General features: G+C 42.7%; 1 protein-coding gene across 5 annotated transcripts; it reads right to left on the bottom strand.

The window, feature by feature from the left end:
* Nucleotides 1-69: 69 nt before the first annotated feature.
* On the bottom strand, nucleotides 70-24,307 carry TP53BP1 (tumor protein p53 binding protein 1). Of its 5 annotated transcripts, none has more exons than XM_033070537.1 (27): nucleotides 24,226-24,307; nucleotides 23,578-23,629; nucleotides 23,421-23,508; nucleotides 23,075-23,145; nucleotides 22,289-22,447; nucleotides 21,750-21,831; nucleotides 20,702-20,847; nucleotides 19,773-19,887; nucleotides 19,361-19,452; nucleotides 18,130-18,332; nucleotides 15,964-17,152; nucleotides 14,455-14,574; nucleotides 13,594-13,830; nucleotides 12,463-12,511; nucleotides 11,177-11,269; nucleotides 9,575-10,076; nucleotides 8,743-8,895; nucleotides 6,791-7,083; nucleotides 6,345-6,521; nucleotides 5,675-6,096; nucleotides 5,355-5,546; nucleotides 4,662-4,865; nucleotides 3,920-4,132; nucleotides 3,241-3,335; nucleotides 2,076-2,275; nucleotides 1,133-1,278; nucleotides 70-406 (listed from the first exon to the last, which is right to left on the bottom strand). In XM_033070537.1, the coding sequence occupies exons 3-27, from the start codon at nucleotides 23,501-23,503 to the stop codon at nucleotides 219-221; spliced, it is 5,424 nt and encodes a 1,807-aa protein (XP_032926428.1). In that variant the 5' UTR covers nucleotides 23,504-23,508; nucleotides 23,578-23,629; nucleotides 24,226-24,307; the 3' UTR covers nucleotides 70-218. The 5 variants fall into 5 exon arrangements, with proteins under 5 accessions (XP_032926428.1, XP_032926427.1, XP_032926424.1 ...); XM_033070536.1 differs by lacking the exon at nucleotides 24,226-24,307 and adding an exon at nucleotides 23,714-23,951; XM_033070533.2 differs by lacking the exon at nucleotides 24,226-24,307 and adding an exon at nucleotides 23,714-23,951 and having other exon boundaries at nucleotides 23,421-23,629.
* Nucleotides 24,308-25,146: the final 839 nt, after the last annotated feature.

Here is a 25,146-nt window from a genome sequence, read left to right as displayed (position 1 = left end):
TTTCTCTGCACTTCTTTCCTGAAGGCATTGCCCTGGACTAAGTTTAGATAAATGGGGAGTACCAGCAGATACCACAAGAGATCAAACATTTATTTAATCATAAAACTCCAGCTGATAAAACTATATACAATAATCCATGCATACTGCCCGATTCACAAATATTTAAAACCTGTTTAAAACACAGTCTGCACGACAGTTGGACAGCAGGCCAGTTTCATTCAGTGAGGGACATAGTCATGTTTATATTTTGGATGCTGCTTGTAGCCTACCCTCTCCCCAGCAATAAGGCTCTGGATCACCCACTCTTGTGAAACAACAGGCAGCCGTAAAGCTTCTGCACACTTCAAGACACCAGCTGGGCAGGAAAAATCAGTCACCACCACATCATAAACACCCAAAGCAATATCTGTACAGGAGGAAAGACAAGTATGTGTCAGGTAAAGAAAGAGGATTCTGCTCTGCAGCAGAACATCATACAAGCATGGAATGCAAAATTACTTATTTGAGAGGGACCTTAAAGCTCATCTCATTCCACCCTCTGCTTCCTTCCACTGGAGTGGGTTGCTTCAAGCCCCATCCAACCTGGCAGATGAGTCTGTTTCACCACTACAAATCACTCTGACATCTTCTCATTCCTAGGCAGCGAATTCTCATTGTAAAAGTAAAGACACACCTACTGCAACCCTGCACCTTGCAAGAAAATATTCCTTTCAGTCCAGATAAAAATTAGGAGAAAACCAGTAGCCAACAGTATAGCATGATCTTGAATCCTGACCTCAGGCTGTGAGTGCTAAGGCCTAAATCACATATGAAGAGGGAGAGACAGCCAAGTTCAGAAGGACAAAGGAAGCACAATTTGAGAGACCAGTAGAAGGTCCAGGAGCAACTCTTGCTTATTTCCCCCTTCCAACATAGGCTGGGAGCTGATGCCTTGTGTTCTGAATTGCTGCAGCACCTCCTCTGCAAGACAGGTGTCCTAGACATAATCTATATACAGATTACATTTGAGTAGCAATCATCTGCCCTTTGCTTTCCTTTCTACTTACAACCTTGTAAATCATCCCACATGGTTTTAAACCACATTAAAGACCACAGCAGCATAGGATTCCTTGAGAAACTGGCCAATGAGTACCTTTGTTGTGAGTATTTGAGTAATGCTGTTTAACAGATGCTGCTCCCCCTGTCATGAGAATTTCAGACCACAGATCCAGGAAGTTCTCTTGCTGGTCTGACACCAGGAGAACCTTCAGGTTATGGAATGGGTTTTCTCGTGGATGCCTGTAGAGTAAGGAGAAACGCAGACTGGTAAGAATATCCAGCAGTCTAGTCACCTGATTTGCTCCCATATATGATTTTTTAATGTCTTGCATACAATGACCCACTCTCTTAGCACCCTTCCTGAAGTACTTGGAATGACTAGCCTATGTTTATAGAGAGTAACACAGAGCTAGACAGTGTTGGTGGGGTGTGTGTACAGCAGCCTATATCCAAAGTTAAGCTGAACTCTTCCCTAATCTTGAACCACCTTTTTTTGTGCAAATCCAAATTGCTTCCACTTTGACAGGGCTGAACAGGAAGACATCGGTCTCCTGCCCAAAAGCCTACAGCTATCTACAAATTTGTGTCTGCCCCTCAGCTTGCCTAAGGAGTCTGACCTCTTCTGTCATCTCAGAACAGATTAGACTCCATAGAAAATGCAGAAGCTACCTTCAAAACATATCAAGGGGAAAGGAAATTAACATAGCAAACATCTCCTTTATCCGTTTTTGAGCAATTAGAGAAATTAGCCAAGGGTGTGGGAAGCCTTGTCTGAATTGTCTTCCTCACGCCTTTCTGATGCCTTCCCTACTTCAAAGGAGACTCTGTTTTTTGTGTATGTGGCACCCAAATGTACTTTGGCATTAGAAGTCATTGTAAATCCAAGAAAAGAGATGGAAGTGCTATTCCTGTATGGCAGGGAAGTATAGGGAGCAGTACTGGGGTCACTTTCAGTATTTGCAGCTATTCAAGAGCCTCCCAAGTGTAACAGGTCTCTCCAAGAGTCTGTAGACTTAGATCATGGTTATTTGACTCACCATTCTAGCAATTTTTGCTCCTGGAGGCTATATCCAGCTGGCAAAAGGTAATTCCGATAATTCTGAAGCTGGTTAGCATGACAGCTATCATGGACCCAGATGTGAGACACACAAGGGATCCCTCTGGCAAGGCACAGCAAGTATTTCCGAGTTCGACAATGCTGGTCCGCAATTAAAAGACACTCGTATGCTGCATTACACTTCAGGGAGAAAAGAAGACATATAAACAGGAGACAGTGCTTGCAAAAAAAAAACAAAACCAAAACCTGAAATTATCTTGCTGCTAAACAGTTTAAAGAAGAAAACAACTGAAACTCTGATCTTCACAGCCATATTATGTGAGAGGCGAATTAGATAAAGGTAGCACTGATTTCAGAATCTGTTTAATAATATCCTATTCCAAACTCTGCAGTTCACAGGCAAAAACTCTGCCTAGCAGTTTTTGTATCATAGCTCTCTTCCAGTTCAGACAAAAGAGATGATGTCTGAGACTCAGTAAGTCACTAGACAAGATTGTTTCCTCAAGCAAGATGTTCCAAAAACAATTTACCATCTTTATTTAAAAGAAAAAAAATAAGTGAAAGCTACACTAAATTACTGTAGTTGTCCAAGTAGATCTGGTAAGGGAAGAGCTGTACCTCTAAGTGTCCCAAGGCACACACCTGTGGTAGAACCACATCTGGAGTACTTCATCCACTCTCAGGTTCTGCGGTATACCAAAAACACCAGCCATGCTGGAGTAGGACCACTAAGGGGGTTGGGCACTGGAGCACCTGACATACCAGAAGAGGCTGAGAGCACTGAGCTTGTAAAAGATCAAAAAGGGAGGGCTTGGGTGGACTTTTTAATGCATATTCATGACTGATATGAGGGTCTACAAAAGATGCAGACAGACTCTTGTCAGTGTTTTCCTCTCAAAGGACAAGAAGCAACAGTTACAAACTGAAATACAAGAAATTCCTTTTTTTTTTCCTAATTGGATCAACCAGAGAGGCTCTGGTGTTTCCATCCTTGATGATACTCAAAAAACTAATGAACAAGGACCTAAGCAATCTACTCTATTTGAACCCACTTTCAGCAGAGGAGCTGGACAAGATGAGCTATATAAATTCCTTCTAAACTCAACTATTCTGTGACTGTTCTAGATTAGTAAGTGAACCCTTACCTGGGTTTCATTGAAGTCTTCCAGGATATAGCCAGCTCCTGCTCGCAGCTGCTGTGCTATGTAATGTTTATCATACGGAGTCATCGCTAAAAAATCTACAGCAGAAAGTTCAATTTTTTACTATAATTTACCTGCTTATGCCCATACACCTCAGTCTACAAAGCCCTAATCCATTCCAGTAAGAGACCCCAGTCATTCTCCCATGAATATCTAGAGAAAATCATTGCAAGAGTAAAAAAAAAAAAAAGAGAAGGGGGAGTGGGCAGCAAAAAGGGCAGCAAACCACTAGCACACCCTGTCGCTTCTTTGACTGCATGAAACACGACACCAGCAAAGGCTAACTGGAGCAATCCATACATTTCAAATTCTATGTTTGCCAGCGCTACCCCTTATATCAGAAAACCTTCCTTCTTATATTATACTATTCTGACACTGCTGATTTCACTAATTTTCACACCTTTCTTGGCTTGCTAAACAGGCCTATGATCATCACTGACGTTTGTCACATCTTAGGCCACAAGTTGGCTAAGTCAGAGATTGAGTCAAAGGATTCTGCAAAGGATTAAAGAGCAAAACGGTAAACAAGTACTCACACAAATGTCTGATCAGCCAGTATCCAGCATTTTTCCCAAAGACAAAGTACTTCACTTGAAAATGTAATGGGTAAGATTTGCCTCACCTTCTTCCTCCTCACTGCTCCCAGTGGGACCATCTGATGGCTTCTGGTGATTGACCAATTTGTCACTTGGTGTTGCCATGGTGAGAAGAAAGGCATAGCCCAAAAAGAGGGTCTTATTGTGGGGTAAGGGTCCACGGTCGCCCTTCAGTACTGGGGGATCTGCAGCATCTACACCTTCACAGGTGCTTGCAAACTCTCCACCTCTCACAGCCCCTGCAGAGAGACAGAAGCACTGTAAGTCTTCAAATATATCTTACCTGGGGAATCTGTTCAATTCAGACATTTTACTGCAGAAGACACAGAGAGGCAGGATTGGGCTATGATTACACTAGGCTGGGTAGGGATCTTTTATTCTTCTGGTTGCAAAGAATCTTCAAATCAAAATATGAAGGACTAATGGGACAAGTTTGCAAGTCTTATCAATATTCTAAAACAACATTGACTGCTGTGAGGGGTCCCTTTAACAGCTTTCAAGGACTGACTAAAGAGATAAGAGACAAATCACAATATTGAAGTCAAAACATTTCTAAAAGGCAGAACTGAAAAGATGGCAAATAAATACTCAGACTATACTAAAAGTATCTCTAGCTGCTGAATGCACCCAGGGAGAAGCAGTCTCAAACCATGCAGAACAAAAAAAAAAAAAAAAAGCAATCTCATCTACTTTTTAGTTATGGAAAGTGGAAAGATCAATTACAGACAAAGCAGTGAGGAAAAAAACCAGCTGAATCCAAGCTCTCACCAGGCTTTGTCATTGCTGACTTGCGGCCGCGTTTAGCTGGGGATCGTTCTTCTTCAGAAGCGATAAGTTTCCTTTTCCCAGACAGTGAGACTGGTGGGGCACGTGGACTCTCCTGCCCTTTTCGGGTGGGAGTTGTGCTGCTGCTGGAAGTGCTGGGAGAACCAAGGTTACCACGTCGCTTCCTCTTCCCCTCCACCAGATTATCTGCAATACAGTATGCAGGAATTAGTCATGGGCTAGTCACTATAGCCACCAAACTCCACAAGCTTTCACTCTACCTATCTGTACAGAAGTGGTTAAACTCAATAGAACCTAGAAGATACATCCCACTGCTCTCAGACAGAGGAAAGCAAGAAAAAAAATGTATCTTTCTTCTCAAGCCCTGTACCCTGCTTGTCTATTTTCCTCCCAGCACTGTGACTTTGTACCAAAGCAGCCATCCACTAAGTGTATGTAAGTACGGCAAGCATCACTGTCCTTGAAGCAGACCACTTTCCATAAGCCAGTCAATACCATAAGTCTCTGATGCAGAACAATAAAAGGATCTCAAAGATCTCACTATAAAGTACCAAAAGCATCACTGAATACCCAGAAACATTTAAACATTAGCAATTCAGATCAGGTACTAGAGCCACCTCAAAGGCACAAGACACAGAACAGGCAGTCAGCAGCTCAAACAGCACCTTTCCTTACCAAGACTGATGTCAGCTGCTTTGGTCAGGGGGGTGACAGGTTCATAAGGACCTAACCCAAACTGCTCCCGAAGCTTATTTCCTTGTTCCACAGACAGGATAACAGCCATTCGTTTGTACCATTTCCTCTGGCCTTCCTTTTCAATGCAGTAGTATAGCTCTCCAGACTCCTTCCGGTGTCCCTTCACCACACCTGACAAGACAGCAAGTAACAGCAGTTAGCTAACCATACCCACACTTCTCCTCCTGGAACAAGCATCCATTTCTCACTACATTCAGCAACTGAGAAAATCAAGGATGAAACTCAAGCACTGCTCTTACCTGCACTGAAGTACTCATCCTCAGAGAGTGCAGTCACCTCTGTCTCCAGTGGGATAGGATCACAGAGCAAAATATCTTTTCCTAGCACATCACACTCATATCCATCATCAAAGAGCAGCTTGTACTTTCCAGCTCCAACATCTCGGGTAATCGTCCCAGAATAAAAGTACCCATTTGAGGACCACTTTGCTACAACCCTGAGGCCCACAAAGCTGCTCCCAGTGGATGAGTCTGCACAGCCCGAAGGACCAGTCACCACCTGTAATGGGATTTCTGGAGAGTCACTTCGACGTAAGGCACAGAAGCCAGAAGTGTCAGATTTCTCTCCTCCATCTGGCAGGCGAACTGAACGAGTAAATGATTTTTCCTCAGGTGATGCTGTAGTTGAGAGATCCTCCATACCTGGAAGTCCAGCTAAATCTCTGTAGAAAAAAGCAGTCCCAGATAGGGGAGGAAAAAACCCAAAAAGACAAAAAGCATTCCCAGAAGGATCTGAAAAAACAATTACTAAGTATAAAATACTTGGGTGACGTGCTTACAGCCGCTATATGATATAAAAACTAACTTCTGAAATACTCCGTACTCCTTTCCCTCTAGGATGTTAAAACAGAAGTTCCCCACTCTCTTTCTTGCAATAAATTAAAATTACAGTCTCCTTTTTCCAGGGTACCTTGTTCCTGTTGTTCGAGATGGTGGGCGTCCTCTTCTTCCTCGTCCACGAGGTGTCACAGGTGCTCTGGCAGCCTGACGAGTGCTAGGCATAGAGTCCTCCTCTTCCTCACAAGGCAGTGCTCCTGTCTGGCTAACTCTGAGTGGTGATGCAGGCTGCCCAGCTCCTTTCCTAGGGCTAGAGAATTTATGAGTTAACTGTTTTGAGAAGAGAAGCCAGCTCAGAAGTTTGCCCCTTTGCTACTAAACTGCAAAGCAATGCCTCTCAAGGAAACAAGCTACTCCTTCAGGAAGAACAGATGCAAAAGTTAATACTACCTCCTTATTTCTGCTCAAGCCAGATCTTTTTCAGAAAACCTTTGATTTAGGTCTACTCTGCTTCAGACTCACAAGCCAGATGTTTGTTTCTGCAAAACATCTCTTCTTTTCCCAAGACTCTAAACTTACCTCAGTTTTCCTAAGACGCCTCTGCCAATGGGTAAAGCAAATTCTCCAGTTTCTGTCCCACACACTTTCCCTTTGACAGCTCCAGCTCCTCGCCCTGAGCTGCTGCTGCTGCTGTGTGTGGCAGAATGACCACTGCTTCCTCCACTGGATGTACGGTGCAGACTTGAGGCCTTAGATGAGAAGGAGCTGACATCACCAAGGTCCCCTGAGGTCAGTGACGAGCCCCCTGCAGTTCTAGAGGAGGACATGTCAGTCTCACATTCCTGGCACTCCACTACAGGCTCCTCAGTTTCCTTAAAAGAAACAAAAAGAGGTTTGTCTAAGATGATGCAAGTGCTAGATGTTTTATAATCACCAGTTCAAAGTACAGACACATTCATCAAGGTGATGATAGCCACACAGACTTCAGTCTGGGCTAATCCACAGTAGACAGTGCACTTCTCACTACAGGCCTGCAGCTGCTCTCTGTCAAGAAGTCACATTAAGAACTCACTCAGCAGTGCTGAGGAATACATTCAGTGCAGGCAGCGCAGGTGCTGCAAGTGCGAGCTGTGTGTTGAGCTCTGGGGGGCAAGAGCCCCAGGCAAAGGGCTGTGGGACCTGGACACTCGGAGGCACAGCAGGAACATTCCCACACTTTTCCAGCTTAGACTGCAAGGGTATAAAAGCCCAGGATGCCCTTTGTTCAAGGTCTCTCCTTGGAGGCACCACCTCGAGCTGCTATTCTGTTATTTATTTATTGCAACAAGATTAAATTATTTTAAGGATGCAGATGTCTGAGATTCTGCCATGGGAAACCTGGGGTCCAGCTAGTGAGAAATCTGATCTGACTGTGGTGTCTGTGTAGGGACTCAAGCAGGGCATGCATCAGCTTGCTGGAGCTGTGCAGGGGCCCCAGCTCAGGTGCTGCAGGTGCGACTGCCAGAGTTGCCCCTGCTTGGTTGGACAAGGAAGTTTCCTTAGCAACAGCGCAGAGCTTGGCTTGGTATCCAATTGGTCTGGCTTTGAGTAATTCCCACCCTTCTAGAGTGTGAGACTGCAACAAATACTGAGACAAGAGGAGCCTTTGGTTGCTTACAATCCAAGATCAGTTTCAGACAGCTTTACAGATATAAAAACATGCATCTATAAAATAGTGGTATCAAGTGTTGGTAGATAAAGTGGAAATGGTTTATATGATTGTGATTACACAAACTACGTAAGTATATTTCACGACACTTAATTCTCCATTTTTATATTACAATAAGGAATTTCGTGAGTAGTGTAAGTTGTAAAAGTATTGAACTAGTTTACCCTTTTGTGTCATTACTCACTGTGACTAGACAGCACAAGACTCTCAGGTTATTTACCTTCATAGAATAGCAGTAACACTTTATTATGTGATTACTATGCCCATCAAATCAGCATTTCTCAGCTATCTTCTGGATTCTTCAAAGACTTTCCAATTAATGAATATACATACACAACTGTACTAATAAAAGGCTGGTTTGTTCCACAGTTTTAAGTTGATTTTTGAAGATCTCTTACAGAATGTGGTACAGAGGACTCAAAAGACTGTGGTTAAAAATGAAATAGGCTAAACTATCTTACATAGTTAAATTTTACAGGAAGAAGTAATTTTTGCTTACTAAAAGAATTTCTTCTCATTCTGAAATATCTCTATTCTGCCAAAACTCCAAGACTATTTTAATAATTCGATGCACATAGTTAAGTCTTTTGAGACTTGAATGCGCCTTCAGAACACATGGCATGAAACATACCAGCATCAAAACCACAGCTTTTGCCATTCACTTAAAGGCCTGCAAGTCTGCTCATGAAGAAAGCCTTATTATCACACCACACAGATTTGTTCATTTAACTTGTTTTCTTTAGCCATAACACATTCTCACTTCAACTACTTCTATTTTTCAGCCAATATCTCATTCCATTTAACCACAAAAACAGGAACTTACCTCAACTACCTTTCGTTCCACCTCTGCACCGTTGATGTAGTAAACGTCTGTTATAACACGCGTAACAACAGTGCGCACTTCTCGAATGGTTCGCATGTGGCGACGCTGGACTCGGCCTTTGGGAGGGTGAAGAAGGTTAAATTCCTCCTCTCCCTGTAATAAAGGGGATACAGTAGAAACAAAACAGACCACAACAAAAAGCAAACTATTTCTGAGTAGGGCTATCTCTGCAGTAGGTATATACCGGCATACCATGTTAAAGGACCTTCAAGCATCTTGTTACAAATCAATGCAACAACACAAGAGACCCTACACAAAGGAGAACTGAACTCATTTTGCAGACAAGTAGAGGAAGAGAAATCACAACAGTCCAAGGAGAAAACAGCAAACACAGCTGGTTTAGCACAGCTTCCAATACTCTTTGAGTAGATTCTCAGACATATCACATCAATCTTGCACTGTCTTTTCATAGCCATGTTAATCTCCTATTCCCCTATTTTCTCCTATTAGTCTTAAATCAAGTTTAGTAAAAAACAATTTTTCTAGTCTTTCTATTGACAAAAATCCCAACCCCAAACAAAAACATTAAACCAACCAATCAAAACTCATCACATTTTTCCAGAAAATATATACGGAGACATTTACTTCCCAAATTTATGCTGCCCAGTGAGTATTGCTACCTTAGCAATTGATTCAGGACAGCTTGTGACATTAACATTTTAAAGTGGTCCTTGGCCTTTTTTCAATAGAGAACCAACTGTTAATGAATTTAATGTCTGAAGGGATACTTTAGCATCCTAAAGTAGTTAAATACAGGCAGCCCTCATCCCACCTGACTGCGCAAAGAGTCCGTGTCATCTCCAGAGGTGTTGACAAGCTTTTCCCCACTCTCATCGGTTTGAATGTTCACATCTTGTTGCCCAGGTCTTTGCCCAGACATACTGGTTCCCACTTCCACCTGTCTAGAGATTTCTTCTGATGTTTGTGTTGCTGTTGTAACAGTTGCTGGGGCAAAAAGACAGTCTGCTGTAGTTTGGATCCCTTTATTCTTGATGTTCTCCCACCTCTCTTGACTCTGATCAATTTTGACAGCCTTTCTTTGTTTTCTCTGCGTTATTCTCCCATCTTCTGCCTGAGTGCTTACAATATCAGTCTCCATAGACTCTCCACCCCCTGCATCAGAAAATTGTTGATGGCAGTCCTGCTGCATCCTCTGAGGAATTAGAATCTGTCCACCACTGCCATCTGCCTTCTGTTGCTGGTACTGCCAACCACCGGGATTTGTATGCAATGCAGCATCTTCTTGTGTGCCAGGAAAAATGAACAGATCCCCCCTGCAAACCAGTTACACACAGATCAAAACTATTGATTAAAATGAGACAACCAATATGCTGCCTCTCAAGTGAAAGTAGCATTAAAAAACCCCCAACTTGGCAGTCACTCAATTGCTTCTCAAAATTGTACAGAACTCCAAGAGTTCAAATAATAAAAAAACCTTTCAACACTTCTCAAGTGATACACACGGTAGTAAAACCTATGGCTGACAATGTACAGAACTAAGTGCGTCTTGAAATACAACATTTTTTGCTACACTCCACACATTAGGTACCAACTACGCAACTTTCCAGAAGCATGTCATCTTGAAGTTACTTCAGGCTGCTCCAGTGCTTGATTGGCTTGAAACTGATAATTACATGTAGCAAGAAGACCCAGCAGCATAAACACAAATGCTGTCTAATGCTCTCATTAGAATTCATCTGCTCTGCCAAAAGTACTGCCTCTGCCAGGTACTATAGGGGACACTCTACTGAGCCAAACTACAAGTACGTATTTGGCTTCCCGCAGGTACTTGAGGATTTTGAGGAGTGACTGTCTTCCCTTCTGGCTGTGCCTCACCCAGTGCTGGAACCCCCTATTCTTTATGGTCTTCAATGTAAGCGTTGAAACTAAGGTTACTCTTTCTACATAGACCAAGACCTCACTGTCCCATCAAAAGACAGAATGGAAAACACAGAAGAAGCAGATTTTTAGTTCTCCAGGCAGCACCCTCGTCACCGTGACATATGCAGCTGTACAGTGCTTTGGAAGGGGGACAATAGCAGCAGGAACAACAAACAAACAAAACTGCTCAGAAGATCTTAGAAGAGGAGACAGAAAGAGTATTTAAACAGCCTTAAATATGATCTCAGTTTTCTTAAACCCAAGACTTCACTGAAGCATATTGGTCTTCTGGAATCACACGGCTGCTCAACCGAAAGGTAAGCCTGATAACCATGCGAGACACAAACATACAGATTTAGTATACTTACCCCATTGTCCCCAACCTTCTAAGTCACCCAAAGAAAATGGCTTAATGCAATTTCTTTGATGTAGAAAACGCATATATGGATACAAATTCAACCAGGACTGGCAGGCAAAGACTGTGAGGAGTTACCTAAACGTAGAAGCGGAAAGACCATGACCTCTGGTCTCATCCTCTCGACGAACTTCACAGACACGACTAAACACAGATGATGCTTTCTTGGAGCTAGCAGTGCACATTTAAAACAAACAAACAAACAAAAACACATTAGAAAGTGAGAAAAACCCTCACACAGCAGAACAAGAATTCTCTAGCTCCTTGTGAGAACAACAAAGAGTATTGAGTTTGTCGACCTACACAGCCTCGGAATGAGTGAGATGACCTGTCTCAAAGATCAAGAAAGAAGATGCAGTTGCACAAGCATTTCTGTCATTTCTGCAGACACCCTAACAGCCAAAAGCAATGGAACAATTCTGGAAAACATTGTGTGGAAAACTGCAGCACCATCAGGAGTTTCAGCATCTACTGCCTCTGGTACCCACTAGGAGACACAATTAGACCCTTTATGGCTTATTTCTCAGGAATTTCATGACACAGCAAAAATACTTGGAATGGCAGTCATAAAGTAGACCCTGGGAGTTCATGTTCATCCCATACCTACCAAGATAACCCACCCCCAACCAGTGAGAAATTACTATCAGTCATCCACAGCACTGAGGCACAGTTACTATCTAGCAAGCAATCCTATAACAAGAGATACTGAGTTTATTTCTAAGTTTTCTTGCTACTTCAAACCACTATTCTTCACTTGGATGACTACAGGTCGCTGTCCTCCTACTGAGATTCCTGTTACGTACAAACATTACTTCCTGCAAGCTAAATCAAGCAACTTGTGAGGTAAGATAGATACATACAAAACAAAAGACCAAGGGAATAAATAATGTTTTGGTCAACATATTAACCTGTGATTTCTGTATATCCATGAACTGACTATGTTTCTATCAGCTTTATACCAAAAAGACAATTCTCTTTCAGAACTTCTCAGAGATTCTTCGCAGAAAATTGCACCATGAAAGAAAGCAGAAACCCACGTATTTGAAATTTAAGAGATGAATAAGGCAGACATGCATTCTGGACTGCACATGACATGAATTTCTGGCTTTGATTACAATCAGATGGAGGCAAAATGCTGACATTAGTAGGAACCACAGAACCCATAATGAATAAACAAGTGGGGTTCCCACTTTGCCTATGGATCAAAACCTGCTGCAAGAGCTAAAGACTTAACATCATGTCTACCGCTAGAATGTTTCTTGCTTCTTTGTCTCCTAATTTTTCTTCCCTGTGGCTGATAACGTGCGGAAAAAGGATCTACCCAGAACCTTGTATTAACTCTGCCCAGCAAGAAGCCCAGTTACCTGGTAGCAGCCTCAGCAGATCCATCTTTCCTGTCACTGGCTGCAGGCTCTGAAACAAGAAGGAAGGGAAGGATGATTTGGGCATCATCCAAAAAGACTGTCCTGACCTTTCCCAGCTCCATACACTCAGTGAAGAGAGGCTGAGTAATACTGGACAAAGGGTACCCAGGCTTCCCCATCCAACTTCTCAGAACAGACCTACGTTTCTACAAATTTCAGATTATCAGACTGAATGCCACTGCTCTGATTAAAACCCTGTCAATCTTTTTTGTGGTCCAGATTATGGACAGGTCCAGAGGAAGTAACAAAGATGATGAGAGGACTAGAGAATCCCTCCTACAGAGACAGGCTGAGAAAGCTGGGCTTGTTCAGCCTGGAGAAGAGAAGGCTCCAGAGACTCCTCATTGAAACCTTTCAGTACTTAAAAGGGGGATTATCAAAAAAATAAAGGGAGAGAGACTTCTTCTATGGGTAGACAGTAATATGACAAGGGGAAACAGTTTCAAATTAAAAGACAAGACACTTAGATTAGATGTTAGGAAGAAATTCTTCCATGTGAGGGTGGTGATGCATTTTCATATGCTGCCTGGAGACGTTGTGGCTGCCCCAACTCTGGAAGTGTCCAAGGCCAGGCTGGGTGGGACTTGGAACAACCTGGCCTAGTGGAAGGTGTCCCTGCCAACGGCAAGAGGTGTTGGCACTAGATGATCTCTAAGGTCCCGTCCAACCCAAACAATTCTATGATCACACTTTCTTTTATATATATATGTATGTATATATATATATACATGTATATATATATATATATATATATGTGTGTGTGTGTATATATTTTTTTTCCCCTCCCAGCACAATCAAACTTCACTTCCTGTCCTGTGTACTATTGCCACTATATATCACAATTTGTAGTCTGCTGGAAATACCTTTCCTCACAACAGAGGCCTCTCCTCTCACTTCATCCTTGCTTAGAGCATTGCAGAAACAGAGAAACATATTTAAGTGACACTGCCCAAAAGAAAAATGAGAAAAATTACAGGGACTCAGAGACTGTCTCGGGGAATGCCACAGAGAGGTTTTGAGTTAGGGCTGAGATCCAGTAGGACTCATGCAATTCAGGTTTCATCCTCTTACTTTCCAAGCTGAATGGCAAAGACTCCTCGCTCCCATCATTCACAGGCGTAGCAGGGTTCATTCGCAGAGAAAGTTTTGCATCCGACTCAGGAACCACACCAGACTCTCCTTTCTCACACATTTCTGACACATCAGCTGGTACTACTGCACTTTCCACAGTGACGTTGTTGGTCCCCATTGTGCCCTCTGCTGTAACATCACTGGTTGCTATAGTGCTGTCTGGGCAAGTATCATCCACTGAAAACAGAAAAACAAAAACAAGAAACAAGAAGTAGTTACTGTCATTTACATTGCTGAGGTTGAGATCCTAGTTTGGATTTGAAGACACTTCACTGCATGCATTATTAGTAATGCTGCAGTAGTGGAAATCCCTTTCTAGAGATCGGAAGCATGAAAATTCTGTAGCACAGGTATTATCCTTCACTTGTGACAGAATTATTTACTACTAACCAAGCAGAACACACTTCTTTTCATCCAGCACTTGCAGGGTGCTTTTTTGTGAACCTAGTGAAATCCTGATAAAAGATGATGAAAACTGGAAACAATGTTCTTGTAGTGCTCTCTTTTGCTACTCAGAAGGTTCTTTTACATTCTTTAACGGAGCTGTATGCAGGAGCACAGTGAGTGCAAGAAAGACATGCTTCGTACCTCCATGTACTCGGGAAGCAAACACCTCAGCAGAGATTGAGAAAACACTGGAAAACAAAGGAAACTACAGGGAAGGGATAAGCCCTTCCCATAGAATGGGAGTGTAGCGATGTTTTTTGCTAAGGCAGGTTTGAGTTATCCTATTAGATCCTGCACCAAGAATCAAAAGCTTCCAGGTTTTCATTGCAGAACAACCATTTGGGTCAAACTCACCAATTGGTGTGCTGTGTCTCCTGGGTCCCATTTTGAGATGACCAGTAAGAGGTGGTGTTATGCTTGTTAAGGACTGAATGACATCACCCTCCTTCGGCAAAGTAAAATGAAATGGGGTTCCTGAAAGACACAGAGCACCACAATTCGTAATTTCAAGGGTCTACTTTAGTTCAAATATCAAAAGCACAGGTTCACTTTGTTGTGGAAATAGGTAAAAGCATCACACTGGTGCTGTACAAAACATGCCTGAACAGCTGCTCCAACTGATATCCCTCACATTTTATGTGGAAAATTTCTCAGTGAAAATCTGGACTGTGGTCAACTTGATGTAACTGTTCCCAAGTGCTAGATAAAAGGGAGACCAAATTTCCTGACAGAAATTCCTCTACAGAATGCAGCTTGGTTTCAGAGATGCTCAGGATTTTCCAGAGAAAAAGGAGATGAGGTCAAAAACAGAAATGAAGGTTAGGATAGAAATGAATTGGCAAAGCTACATGTTGCCCGAATTGACAACCTAAAACTTACAGAGAATGATGGCTGAGGTGGCCTACCCCATCAGGGGAACCATACCTTGGCGGATTTACTATGTGCAGATGCTGCAGAATTTAACAAAAAACCTAGTAAAATGCTCTTTCCTTTTGCCTCATTCCATGCATTTATTTGTAAACTATCAACATCATAGAGAAGCAATTTGCATAATGTTCTCAACAGAAAAATGCCCAGTCAGCAAACAGTTATGTATTGTCTGTTTGAAAACTCTGAAAACCATCAGCTCTCCAGCTATCACAAGCTTTAAAGATGTGGTTGAGCAATTGCAACATCCTGAAGACCAACCCAAGAACTTCAGTAGACGAACAAAAACTTATAAAAGTATAGAAACTCATAACCAGGATCCATCTTGGATTTGATTTGGGTGCAGCCTCGGCCAGGCTCTTGCACTGCCCACAGTGTATCCTTTCAATAAATACCTATTTTATTCCTTTTGCTCTGTCTTGTCTCTACTCCAAGTCAGCCTTTCCAGGGAGCACAGAGGGCTGTGATCAGTGGTGCAGGATCTAGTCAGAGGCCTGTAGCTACTGGTGACCCCAGGGGTCACTGCAGGGTCCAGCCTCAACTTATTCATCAGTGACCTGGATGAAGGGACAGAGTGCACCCCTGGCAAGCCCTCATCCACACTTTGTGCTTACTGATTTATGCTTCATAATTTGTTGACAAGGGAGAAGTCACAAAAATCCCTGAAAAATGCCAAGGTCACAATGTTTTAAGTTCTTCAAACTGCCCTGCATTTCTACCATAAAGTAGTGAGTCAGGAACAAGAATTACACCACACAGCAAACAGCAAAGTCATGTTCTGCGTATAACACAGTAAGGTGTAGCGCTGCTCTTAAGAGAGACTGCTCAACTTGCATCCAACAGCAACGCTCCCTGAAAACACTGAGGATTGTATACAGCTGTCCTTGACATTATTCAAGTTATATACCTCTGAACTACTAAGCCAAATTTACTTACCACTAGATGGACTGGGGGATTTAGAAGTTGCCTTCTGTGGCTGCATTTGCTCTTGTTGCTCCAGATTCCTTGTTGTAACAGTAACCTCCATATTCTTTGGCACCTGATTCTCCTGCTGAATCACTCGTGTTTCAACCCCTCTCTCCTGAAGTGATGGCTGATTGCTTATTATCATTACCTGTCCCAGTTCTGAACAATCAGGATGGTTTTTGGCACGCAACGCCACTTCTGACTGGACATCACCCTTTAACTTTGGAAGCAAATTGTGCTGCTCCAGTAACTCCCCTACAGAAGGCTTAGCTAAGACTTCATTGAGCTTTGCCACAGCAACAGCCTTAAAAGACAGTTCATCCATGTTCTTTGCCTTGCCAGCAAGAGAAGTACAACCTTTCAAAGCTTCTTTTCCCTGACATTCTGGTTCAACCTCTTCTAATTCCTGGGCTACATTATTGCTATTTTTACAAGAATCATTCTCTTCTGTATCTTCATGACACTGTCCTTCCTTTTCAAGAATAAACCTATGAGAAAATGTTATATTAACAAGAGACCTATCTTCCTTTATTTGCTTTTCTTTTACTTGCAGTTTTTCTTCTTGTTCTTCACACTGAGTCTCAGGAACTGCCTCAGGTTTGGAAGTCTCTTGAGCATATGACAAAATTTCAGGCAGACCAGACTGATTTGCAGCAGCCTGACTTTTAGAAATACACTCGATCTCCTGATGAACTGTAGGGGCAAATGGCTCGTCCCCTGCAACACCTGCACTAACAAACTGTCCTACAGGCATTCCTGTAGTCTCTACATCCTCCTTTTTTGCTTTTTCACAGTTTTCAGAGGGTGCTTGATCACCTGCATTCACTTTCAGTTTTATTTTATCATTCTCCACAGAACAGAGTCTTGAGTCTGAGGCCTTGCATTCAGAAATCCTCTCTATCTGTGTAGTCTCACTGTCTTGGCCTGTGTTCAGACAGCCTGAACTGACGTCTGTATTCGTGGGCTGGCTACATGCACTTGCAGAAAGCATCAGTTTACAGGACTCAGGAGGCTGTGACACAGAGTCATCTGTAGATATCTTTGACAAAGCATCAGTGGATCGAGAGAGATCTCCTGGTAAGCATAAAGGAGTTAAAGCAGCAGTTTCTTCTTCTTCTTCATGCTTCCTCTCTGGACTCTGAGTTGGAACAAAGATATCCTAAAACGAAAAAAGTGGGACATGAAGTATTAGGACATCCCAAGTAGGATTGTTTGTTTATTATTCCTAAAAAATTACACTGGATTATGGATCAGAGCAAGTTCAGCACAAAACGACAGATTAAAAAACAACCAATGAGAATAAAAACAAACATTCAGAACATTTTTTCCACACATTTATATGAGCCATGATTGACCTGTTTTTGCTGAGAAAAATTATCACCACACATTACTATTTAGTATATCTGTGGCAAAGTGAGACACAATCCTCGATATCTTCCACTACCAAATCACAAAATACAGAGCAAATATGGCAAATTAGTAGCTATTTTTACTCAAACAACCAAGGTTTCTGGAAAGGTTCTCTATGTTAACATTGTATTAACACAAATGCTGCTTTCAGCTAAGGAGAAGCACTGCTTCAACTACTGAAGTTTCTAGCAAGTTCATGACATTCATAATATTAAGGTATAAACCCACAAACTGTCTGTTAAATCCTTTTGAACAGTTATAATTTCCAGAATCAAAATGCACAAAAGAAACAATGCATAGCAAGAATAAGCAAATTGAGAAATGCAGTATATTAATTCTAGCCTTATAGGAGAATAAAAATGCTTTAGTATGGAACAGCTTCCCTTTCTCCACAAAAAATGATGCTAAGGTCCTGCCCGATAAAAAACTAATTTATGATGCAGTTTGAGATGCAGGATGCCCACATCAGCATAAGAAGGCAGTAGAGTCTAAGACAACAACTTTTATGTTCTGTAACTCCCTATGCCCTCTTAAGCTGTTCTGCATTTTCTCTGCAGGAAAATCTGCCACACAGTATAACTAATATATAACAGGGAGGGAACAGGGAGGTTCATGAGAACCAGCTTAGTAGGGAAGCTCAACACAAAAGAACAGAGGTTGACTCAAATACATCTTCCGCATCAGTCGTATAAAAACATCAGAAAAGCTATATACATGAACCCTTACATGAGAGAATTCTGGTTGTGATGGTATAGGTAAAGATCCAGGAAAGAAGGTGGGGGCACTCTGGGACACTGGAGTTGAAGCCTGTGGCTGAACAAGAGGTCCTGGACGGATGCAAGGGATGGCCATCTCCACCAGCATATCTCCTCTCTGCTTTTGCATCAGTTCCCTTTCTTCTGCAGGGATAGATGCATCCATCTGTTCATCTGGTTTGAAAGAGCAGAAAAGATACTAGCACTAAATTCTTGTGTGATACCTGAATTTCCAACATTCTATTAAAAGATCTGTCTTCAGTGGTGCATTTAATTTTGTAAAATCTCATCTCCAGAAGCATTTTTTTTTGTACCGAAAAAAAAAAAAATCAACAAAAACATCTGTATTCTTACTTTCAAAGGGGGAAGAAAGTATTTTGTTACAAATTCATATGACTATTTTGCTACAGATCTAGAACTGCTACAATTAGAAAAAAGGGTCTGAAATTTATAAAAAAGCATTTTTCTGAGGTATTTATTTTCCTTTTGCTATCTTTATTAAAATGCAACTAAATTCAGACCCCAGCTAACAAAATTTTTGTTCTAACAGTATTTCACATCCTGTGACAGGAATCTCTCAGAAAGGAATATTTGATTTTGTATCATACTAAAAGCCTGCATGGATGGATATCTTACCCCTGATGGTAATTGCATGCTTAGAGAAAATATATAACAACCAACATATTGAACAATTCCTCTTTAGGAACCACAATTTTGGATACACACTTATAGCATATGAAAAGTTTTACAAATATTGTGGAAGTTGTCTGTATTAAGGTAAAATAACTGATACGATGTAATTCTTATCTGTCCTTCCTATTGCTCTAACAGCACAGACTTAATACAGGTTTCTGCCTGTAGCAAGAATGGCTTGTCCCTAAAGAAGGAAGACAATTGCCAGCAGAAATCTGTAAGTCATACAAAGCATTTCCTATCTTTCAAGTGAAGGGGTACTATCAACAGTACTAATTTTATTATGATAGCTATGCAGGAAGTATCAATAGCAGATAGAGAATATAGAGAATCATAAACAACAGAGTTACAAATATAGATCTCCTTTCATACCTTCATCCATCACTTTACTGTTCTCAGTCCTGTTTTACTCTTCAAATATAATTTTAACAGATTTCACAAAGGCTGCAAGTTCTGACTAAACCAGTGCACAGAAACACAACCACAGACAGTATGCAGAAAAATGTTACCTTCTCCTTGCTTCTGTTCAGTAGGACTGCTGGGGACAAGGGCACTGGGTCCAAAGGAAACAGAAGGAGGAATAACTACGCCTGAAGAGACACTGCAGACCAAAAGGAAACGTGGAAATGAAAACCACACCTCACTAAAAAGCGCATTATCAAGCTCCAGCTCGTCACAGTACAACTCTTCTCATGACAGCCAAGCGTCAGGTGTTCACCAGTAAGAGACTAGTGACAGTCAGTGATCACATGGCGACCCTTAGCTCATTTCATTGCAAAACGAGGCCATGCCCCTCTCATAGTGCAAAATTAAAACACTGGCTGCTTAAAATCAAGCACAAGTCTTTGAATAATGAAGAGAGTAGAGGGAATGCACTACTGCAATGAAGTTCTTGAAAGAGTTTGGGGATTTTTTGCTTACATGGAATGACCCTCCTGTCCAGAGAGCTGCAGGACTTGTAGACTGTGGGCAGGGGTACACGCCAGGGAACTTCCCTCTTCCATCCTGGTTATCGGACAGCCACTCCCTGCAGTGGCTTTGAATAAAAGGAAATAAAGATAGAAATATGGCCAAAAACCACAGTGATCAGCAAATTCTAAGGAATTAAACTTATGCTATTGCACAGCTCCTTCTCAGATAGGCAATGACAAGTTGATTTTCAGAGCTGGTGAAGGACTGCACATGATCGCTCAGTATGTGAAATGTGAGCACAAAATAGTTCAGATGAAAAAGAAAAATCTGAACAGATTTTAGATTGTTCAAGTCCTCCTACCTGGGAATTTAAAAAAAAAAAATCCCCAATGGTTCCAATATTGGCACACCTGATTCAGCACTAGAATGTAAATACAGGCAAGGTTCTCGTAAGAAAAGACACCTTGCACTGACCACTGACTCAATGTGAGAAGAAGGCTGCTATTGAATCTTCTGGAGACAGAAAGTTTATCCACGTGATCAGACCAGAAAAGACAACACTGGACAGAAGTTTGCCTACACTACTTATCCACACTGGTGTGTCATTAAAATGGCAGAGCATTATTAGTTTCAGAAGAAGATAAAAGTTGGGTTTTCATTTTACTCTTCAAGGGGCACAGAAAGAAAGGAAATTAAATGCATTTAACAAGCCAGTAACCATTCCAAAAGAAGTGACATTTAGACATTGTTCCGTACTTCAGTGAATGAAGCTGTGGACTTTCATTTCAAAAGTATTCTCAATTTTAGCAGACATCGCATGAAGAATACTCACGACACTCTGCACCCCAAAACACCACATGTCTATAAAGATCAAGTAGGTATGATGTTTTTAACTATCTCTGGGATGGACATTTTGGTTCTGCTTGTTTTATTGTTACCTGTTGCATGATTTTCGGGAAACATCTCTTCCTGAGTTGACAAGATATCTGACTCCTCATGACCAGAATCAAGGGATGCCTCAGGTTTACTGGTATCACTGACAGGTGTTCTCTTTCTGGTATGCTCTTCTGCTTCCTGCAGAGTTCTGGAAATGCAAGACACAGTATTTGACCTGAGAAATTCAAAATTTGAAGTAAGACCCCAACATTGTAAAGAAAATCAATCAGTAACAGATAGAAGGCATTCACTCATGCATAACACAGGAAACAAAAGGAGAGAAAAAGGAAGACCAACTTCTCCTGAAAAAGTAACATTTTCATCCTCGGTAAGTTATACTTTCAGAATTGTTTTTTACGGTTTCTACCAATCTAAGCAATGCTTAAATGGAATGCAGATTGTTCAACTGACTTTTGTTCAATGCAGATTCTAGGAATTCAGTTTCAGCTCTTTAATGTTATTTTGCGTCAGAATACAGTAACACAAGATGAGTTAAGCATTATATAAATTCTATGCCAGATAGAATAAAAACTATTCAACAAACCAAAGTTTCACACTTAAAAACAGTGTGAAACACCATTAAAACAGTTAAATCCACAAAGCTTATAATACCAAATACTCAAAAGCATCCTGGAATACCACCATTTATCCTCCAGACTTCTCCTGTGCAGCCAAAGCCCATCCTACAATTGATTAAGTTATTTCAAGATAACTTCTGTGACTTACAATTAATTATCACTTCTAGTATATTCCAGTCATACCATTTTAGGAAAATTACTGGCATATTTTATTACGCAGTGAACTTGCCCTTAAAAACAAACCTATTGATACCTTTGTGTTTAGGAGTTTGTCATCATATCACCAAGGAATGATGAGAGCACTCCTTAGTCAGCACTGCTGCAAAAACATCTCAGCAGTACATAATCTTTCCCTTTACCTTTCTCTTTTGCCTTGAACCCTCTCCCACATCTAAAAGTCTAGTAAAAAAAAGACACAAATCAGCTTCCAGGACTTCCACAAAAGACCTACAGAGAAAACAGACTGTTTTACCTTTCAGGCTTCTCTGCTTGGCTTTTCAAAGTAGAATGCGCTTCTGTGCTGGAGTCAGTTTCTGTGTTGCCCCCACAATGTTCTAGGAAGAGAGATATAAAATAAAAATATTTGTTACTCACATCATCTGGATTAATATACAAACAAGAAAATGTAGGTCTGTAATACACAAATACCAAGGCAAGCCTTATATGAAAGAAAAAATTATTTTGAACTATCTATGATAACAAGGAAAAAAAAAAAACCAGACAGGATGACGTTTTTACTAGGGAGGGAATTCAGTATCAGATTGTCTAAATATTTTGGAAACTAACTAGGAAAGACAAGTAAAAGAATCAATGATAGCACTTGGACAGGAACAAGAAAACAAATTAAGAAAGAGGGGGCAAAATTCTTTGCAACTACCAGTGAGCTGTGAATTCATTTTTGAAAACTACTAATACTGTATTTCTTGTCAAAAAATGTAACATTTATAATTTAAAGAAACCAGATAGAATCTACATAACAGCATGAAGACATCTATGATCATTTTCACTTACCATATTTAGACTCGTTCTTCACAAGTCTGGAAGAAAGGACAGTAGGTCCAGAGTGAAGCTGATGCCTAGCATCTCCCTCACTGGGCACGAAGTCACTCTCAAAGTCTTGGCTCTGCGACAGCTCTAGAACTCCAAACTGCAGCTGTGACATGCCTGTATCTAACATCAGACATCCATCACAAATATATATTAAAAAAAAATTAAAATTCAACAGCCATCTATCACTTTCACAAGGGCAAAAAATAAACCCTCTAACATACAAAGTATTTGGGCTATTGCTGAAACTTGAAATAAACTAACTGATCTGATCCCACTTGTACTAATTAAAATACAGTAACAGAACAGGGACAGCGGCCATTAACTCAGAAATCTGTATTAATCAGCAAGGGCTTATGTAATGCCATTAGGAACTGCAGTAGACGCCATGAAAAGAAAATAATCTAGATAATACACAGTCTGTGTTTGAAAATCCTGTGATGACAAAGACTATTATGCCAGCTAATAATAAGGCTCCATTTCCACATGCGATCACAACGCATCCCTGCCTCTTCTAAACCACCTTCAGTCTCAAAGATCTCTTCTAACCATAATAAATCAACCATTTTTTTTTTTTTTTCAAATACCAAAGCATACAAATCAACTCCCAGAAAAGGATGCCAATTTCTAACCTATTACTACCGGCACAATTACCCCAGGTGAAACAAGTAAGTCAGCTCATATAATCTGCACAGACGATGGTCGATCTGATTCAAAACCCAAAAAATCGACCTGAAATGGGGAAGTTACCTTCTACACACGGCGAAGAAGCACAGTCCTCACCATCACCTTCACTTCGTTCCCCGGCCTTTCCAAGGGCACTGCAACAGAGAGACTCGCTAATGTCGCGCAGGGGTTCCTGCAGGCCGCCTTCCCGCGGCTCGCGCTCCACAAAGAGGGGTCACTTGGCACCAGCCGGGCGCTCCAAGCGCTCCGTACCGCACGTCCTGGCCGGGGCCGAGCACGGCCGCTACAGCACCCATCCGCCTTCTCGGCCTGTCCTCAGCACGAGAGAGATTTCAGCAGGCCGGAGAGGCGGCGGCCGACAGCCTCCCGATGGCGGCTCCCGCGGCCCGGCCCGGCCCACCCCACGTACCTGCTCTCCCCGTCGGGCGGCGGAGACTCCTCCGCTGCGCAGCCCCGCGGTCCAGAGGCGCTCGGGCGGGCCGCGCTCTCCATGGGCTCTGCAAGCACAGCGCCGTCAGCGCGACCGCAGCACCCGGACCCGCCGTGACCCCGCGCCCCGCCCTTACCTGCGAGTCGCTCCCGCGGCGCCCGGCTGCCGGCAGGACCGCAGATGATGTCCTGCAAGACAGAGGCAGGGGCGGCGTCAGAGCCGGGTCGAACCGGGCAAGGCCGGGTGGTGCTGCCACCACTCCGGGCGCTCACCAGCACGGGGCTCGGGCTCCGCCGGGTAACCAGCTGGCGGGCCGGCACGCCGAGCCAAGCCCGCTCCACGTCCGCCTCCGCGCCCTGGGGCTGCGAGTCCTCCACGATGAGAAGGGGAGTGTTCTGCTGCGAGAAGCCAGGGTCCAGCTGGCTGCTCCCGCCGCGCTCCATGCAGGGCGCCAGAGGCTGCGGAGCCCGGCCGGGCCCTACGCCGACCGCCCGCCGCCCAACCCAGCCGCACTTCCCGCCGCCGCCATCTTGCCGCGCGCCGATTGGCGCGCGCGCCCCGCCCGCCCCGCGCTGTTACCGGGGAGACGCGGGGGGGGCCCGGGGGGCACCGGCACCGGCACCCGGCAGGAAGGGACCGGGACTGCCCCGGAGCGCCGACGGCGGCGGGCTCCGAGCTGCGCCGCCCGCTCAGCCTCTCCGCGAGAGCCCAGCACAGACAAAGAGCGTCGCGTCTTCCGTCCGCGGAGCTCGCTCAAGGGCGAATGCAGCGACCTGTCTCTTACCGAGGGCCAGGGGGCAGCGGAGGTCCGGACCGGGTGCCGGGTTCGGCCCGGGAAGTGTCCGCGCGGTGCTCTCCCGATCCCCTTTTCATCAGAGGTACACAACAGCTCCGTGCTCGGAGCACCGCGTACCCCGGATAGCCACCATCGGGTGCTTCCTTTCCTGGATATCACAGGAGAGTGAAATCTGGTTAATTTCCCTGTGTTAATATGATTAAACAGTTATCGAAGAAGCCTTTCGCATAATTGGGACAGGATTGTTGTATTTCCAGCATTCACCTTCTTGCCTGAAAAATAGTGAGTTTGAATAGCCTAATTTAAATCTACTTTTTCAAGTTCTCTTTTTTAATTTCTGCACCTCTCTCTATTTTATAGGTAAGAATTCTGTATATTTTATTTAAAAATCTGTTGTAGAAGCAAAATCACAGAATCTGAAAAAATGGTACCGGGCCTGGAAGAAACTCTTATTATGCAAAGGTTGTACATAGTGAAACACAGTAAATATGTTACAAGTTTTGTAATGAAAAATCCAAGTTTGCACATGCCTGTTGAGAGCATTAAACAGGCTATAAATATTTGCAGTTGCTACACAGGAGGGATGCTTTAGCGGCTGGTTGTTCAAATCCTAGAAGATGTTCCTTGGCATGTATATGAAGCTGTATTATTGAAATGTTTTCTTAGAAGCATCAACAGTTACCTTACAAAATTCACAGCGGATAATGAAGACTAGAAATGGCAAATGTGCCAGTCGCTTTCTCAAAATTCCTATCAAATTCTTGGAAACTTTAATGACAAATCCTCAGATGAATTAGGTTTGTATCCGGAAGCCAAGGAGAGGAGTTAACAGCCAACGTAGATCTGTAAAGACAAGGTGCACAACATCGATCGGATACCTTATGTCAGAGCAACAGGATATAAGTGGCA

The sequence above is a fragment of the Catharus ustulatus genome, chromosome 12, assembly GCF_009819885.2.
Source record: "Catharus ustulatus isolate bCatUst1 chromosome 12, bCatUst1.pri.v2, whole genome shotgun sequence".
Taxonomy (NCBI): Eukaryota; Metazoa; Chordata; class Aves; order Passeriformes; family Turdidae; genus Catharus; species Catharus ustulatus.
Note: the sequence above shows the minus strand (reverse complement) of the source record. Positions and strands in the feature narration are given on the sequence as shown.

What these genes read in the sequence shown, in the direction of transcription:
- TP53BP1 (XM_033070533.2), bottom strand. Translation starts at nt 23,884, where the DNA reads ATGGAGCGCGGCGGGAGCAGCCAGCTGGACCCTGGCTTCTCGCAGCAG. An exon ending in TCCCGAAAATCATGCAACAG is followed by an intron (nt 19,888 to 20,701) that starts GTAACAATAAAA and finishes TTTTATTCAAAG; the next exon opens with CCACTGCAGGGAGTGGCTGT. An exon ending in TTTGCCATTCAGCTTGGAAA is followed by an intron (nt 12,512 to 13,593) that starts GTAAGAGGATGA and finishes TTCTTGTTTCAG; the next exon opens with AGCCTGCAGCCAGTGACAGG.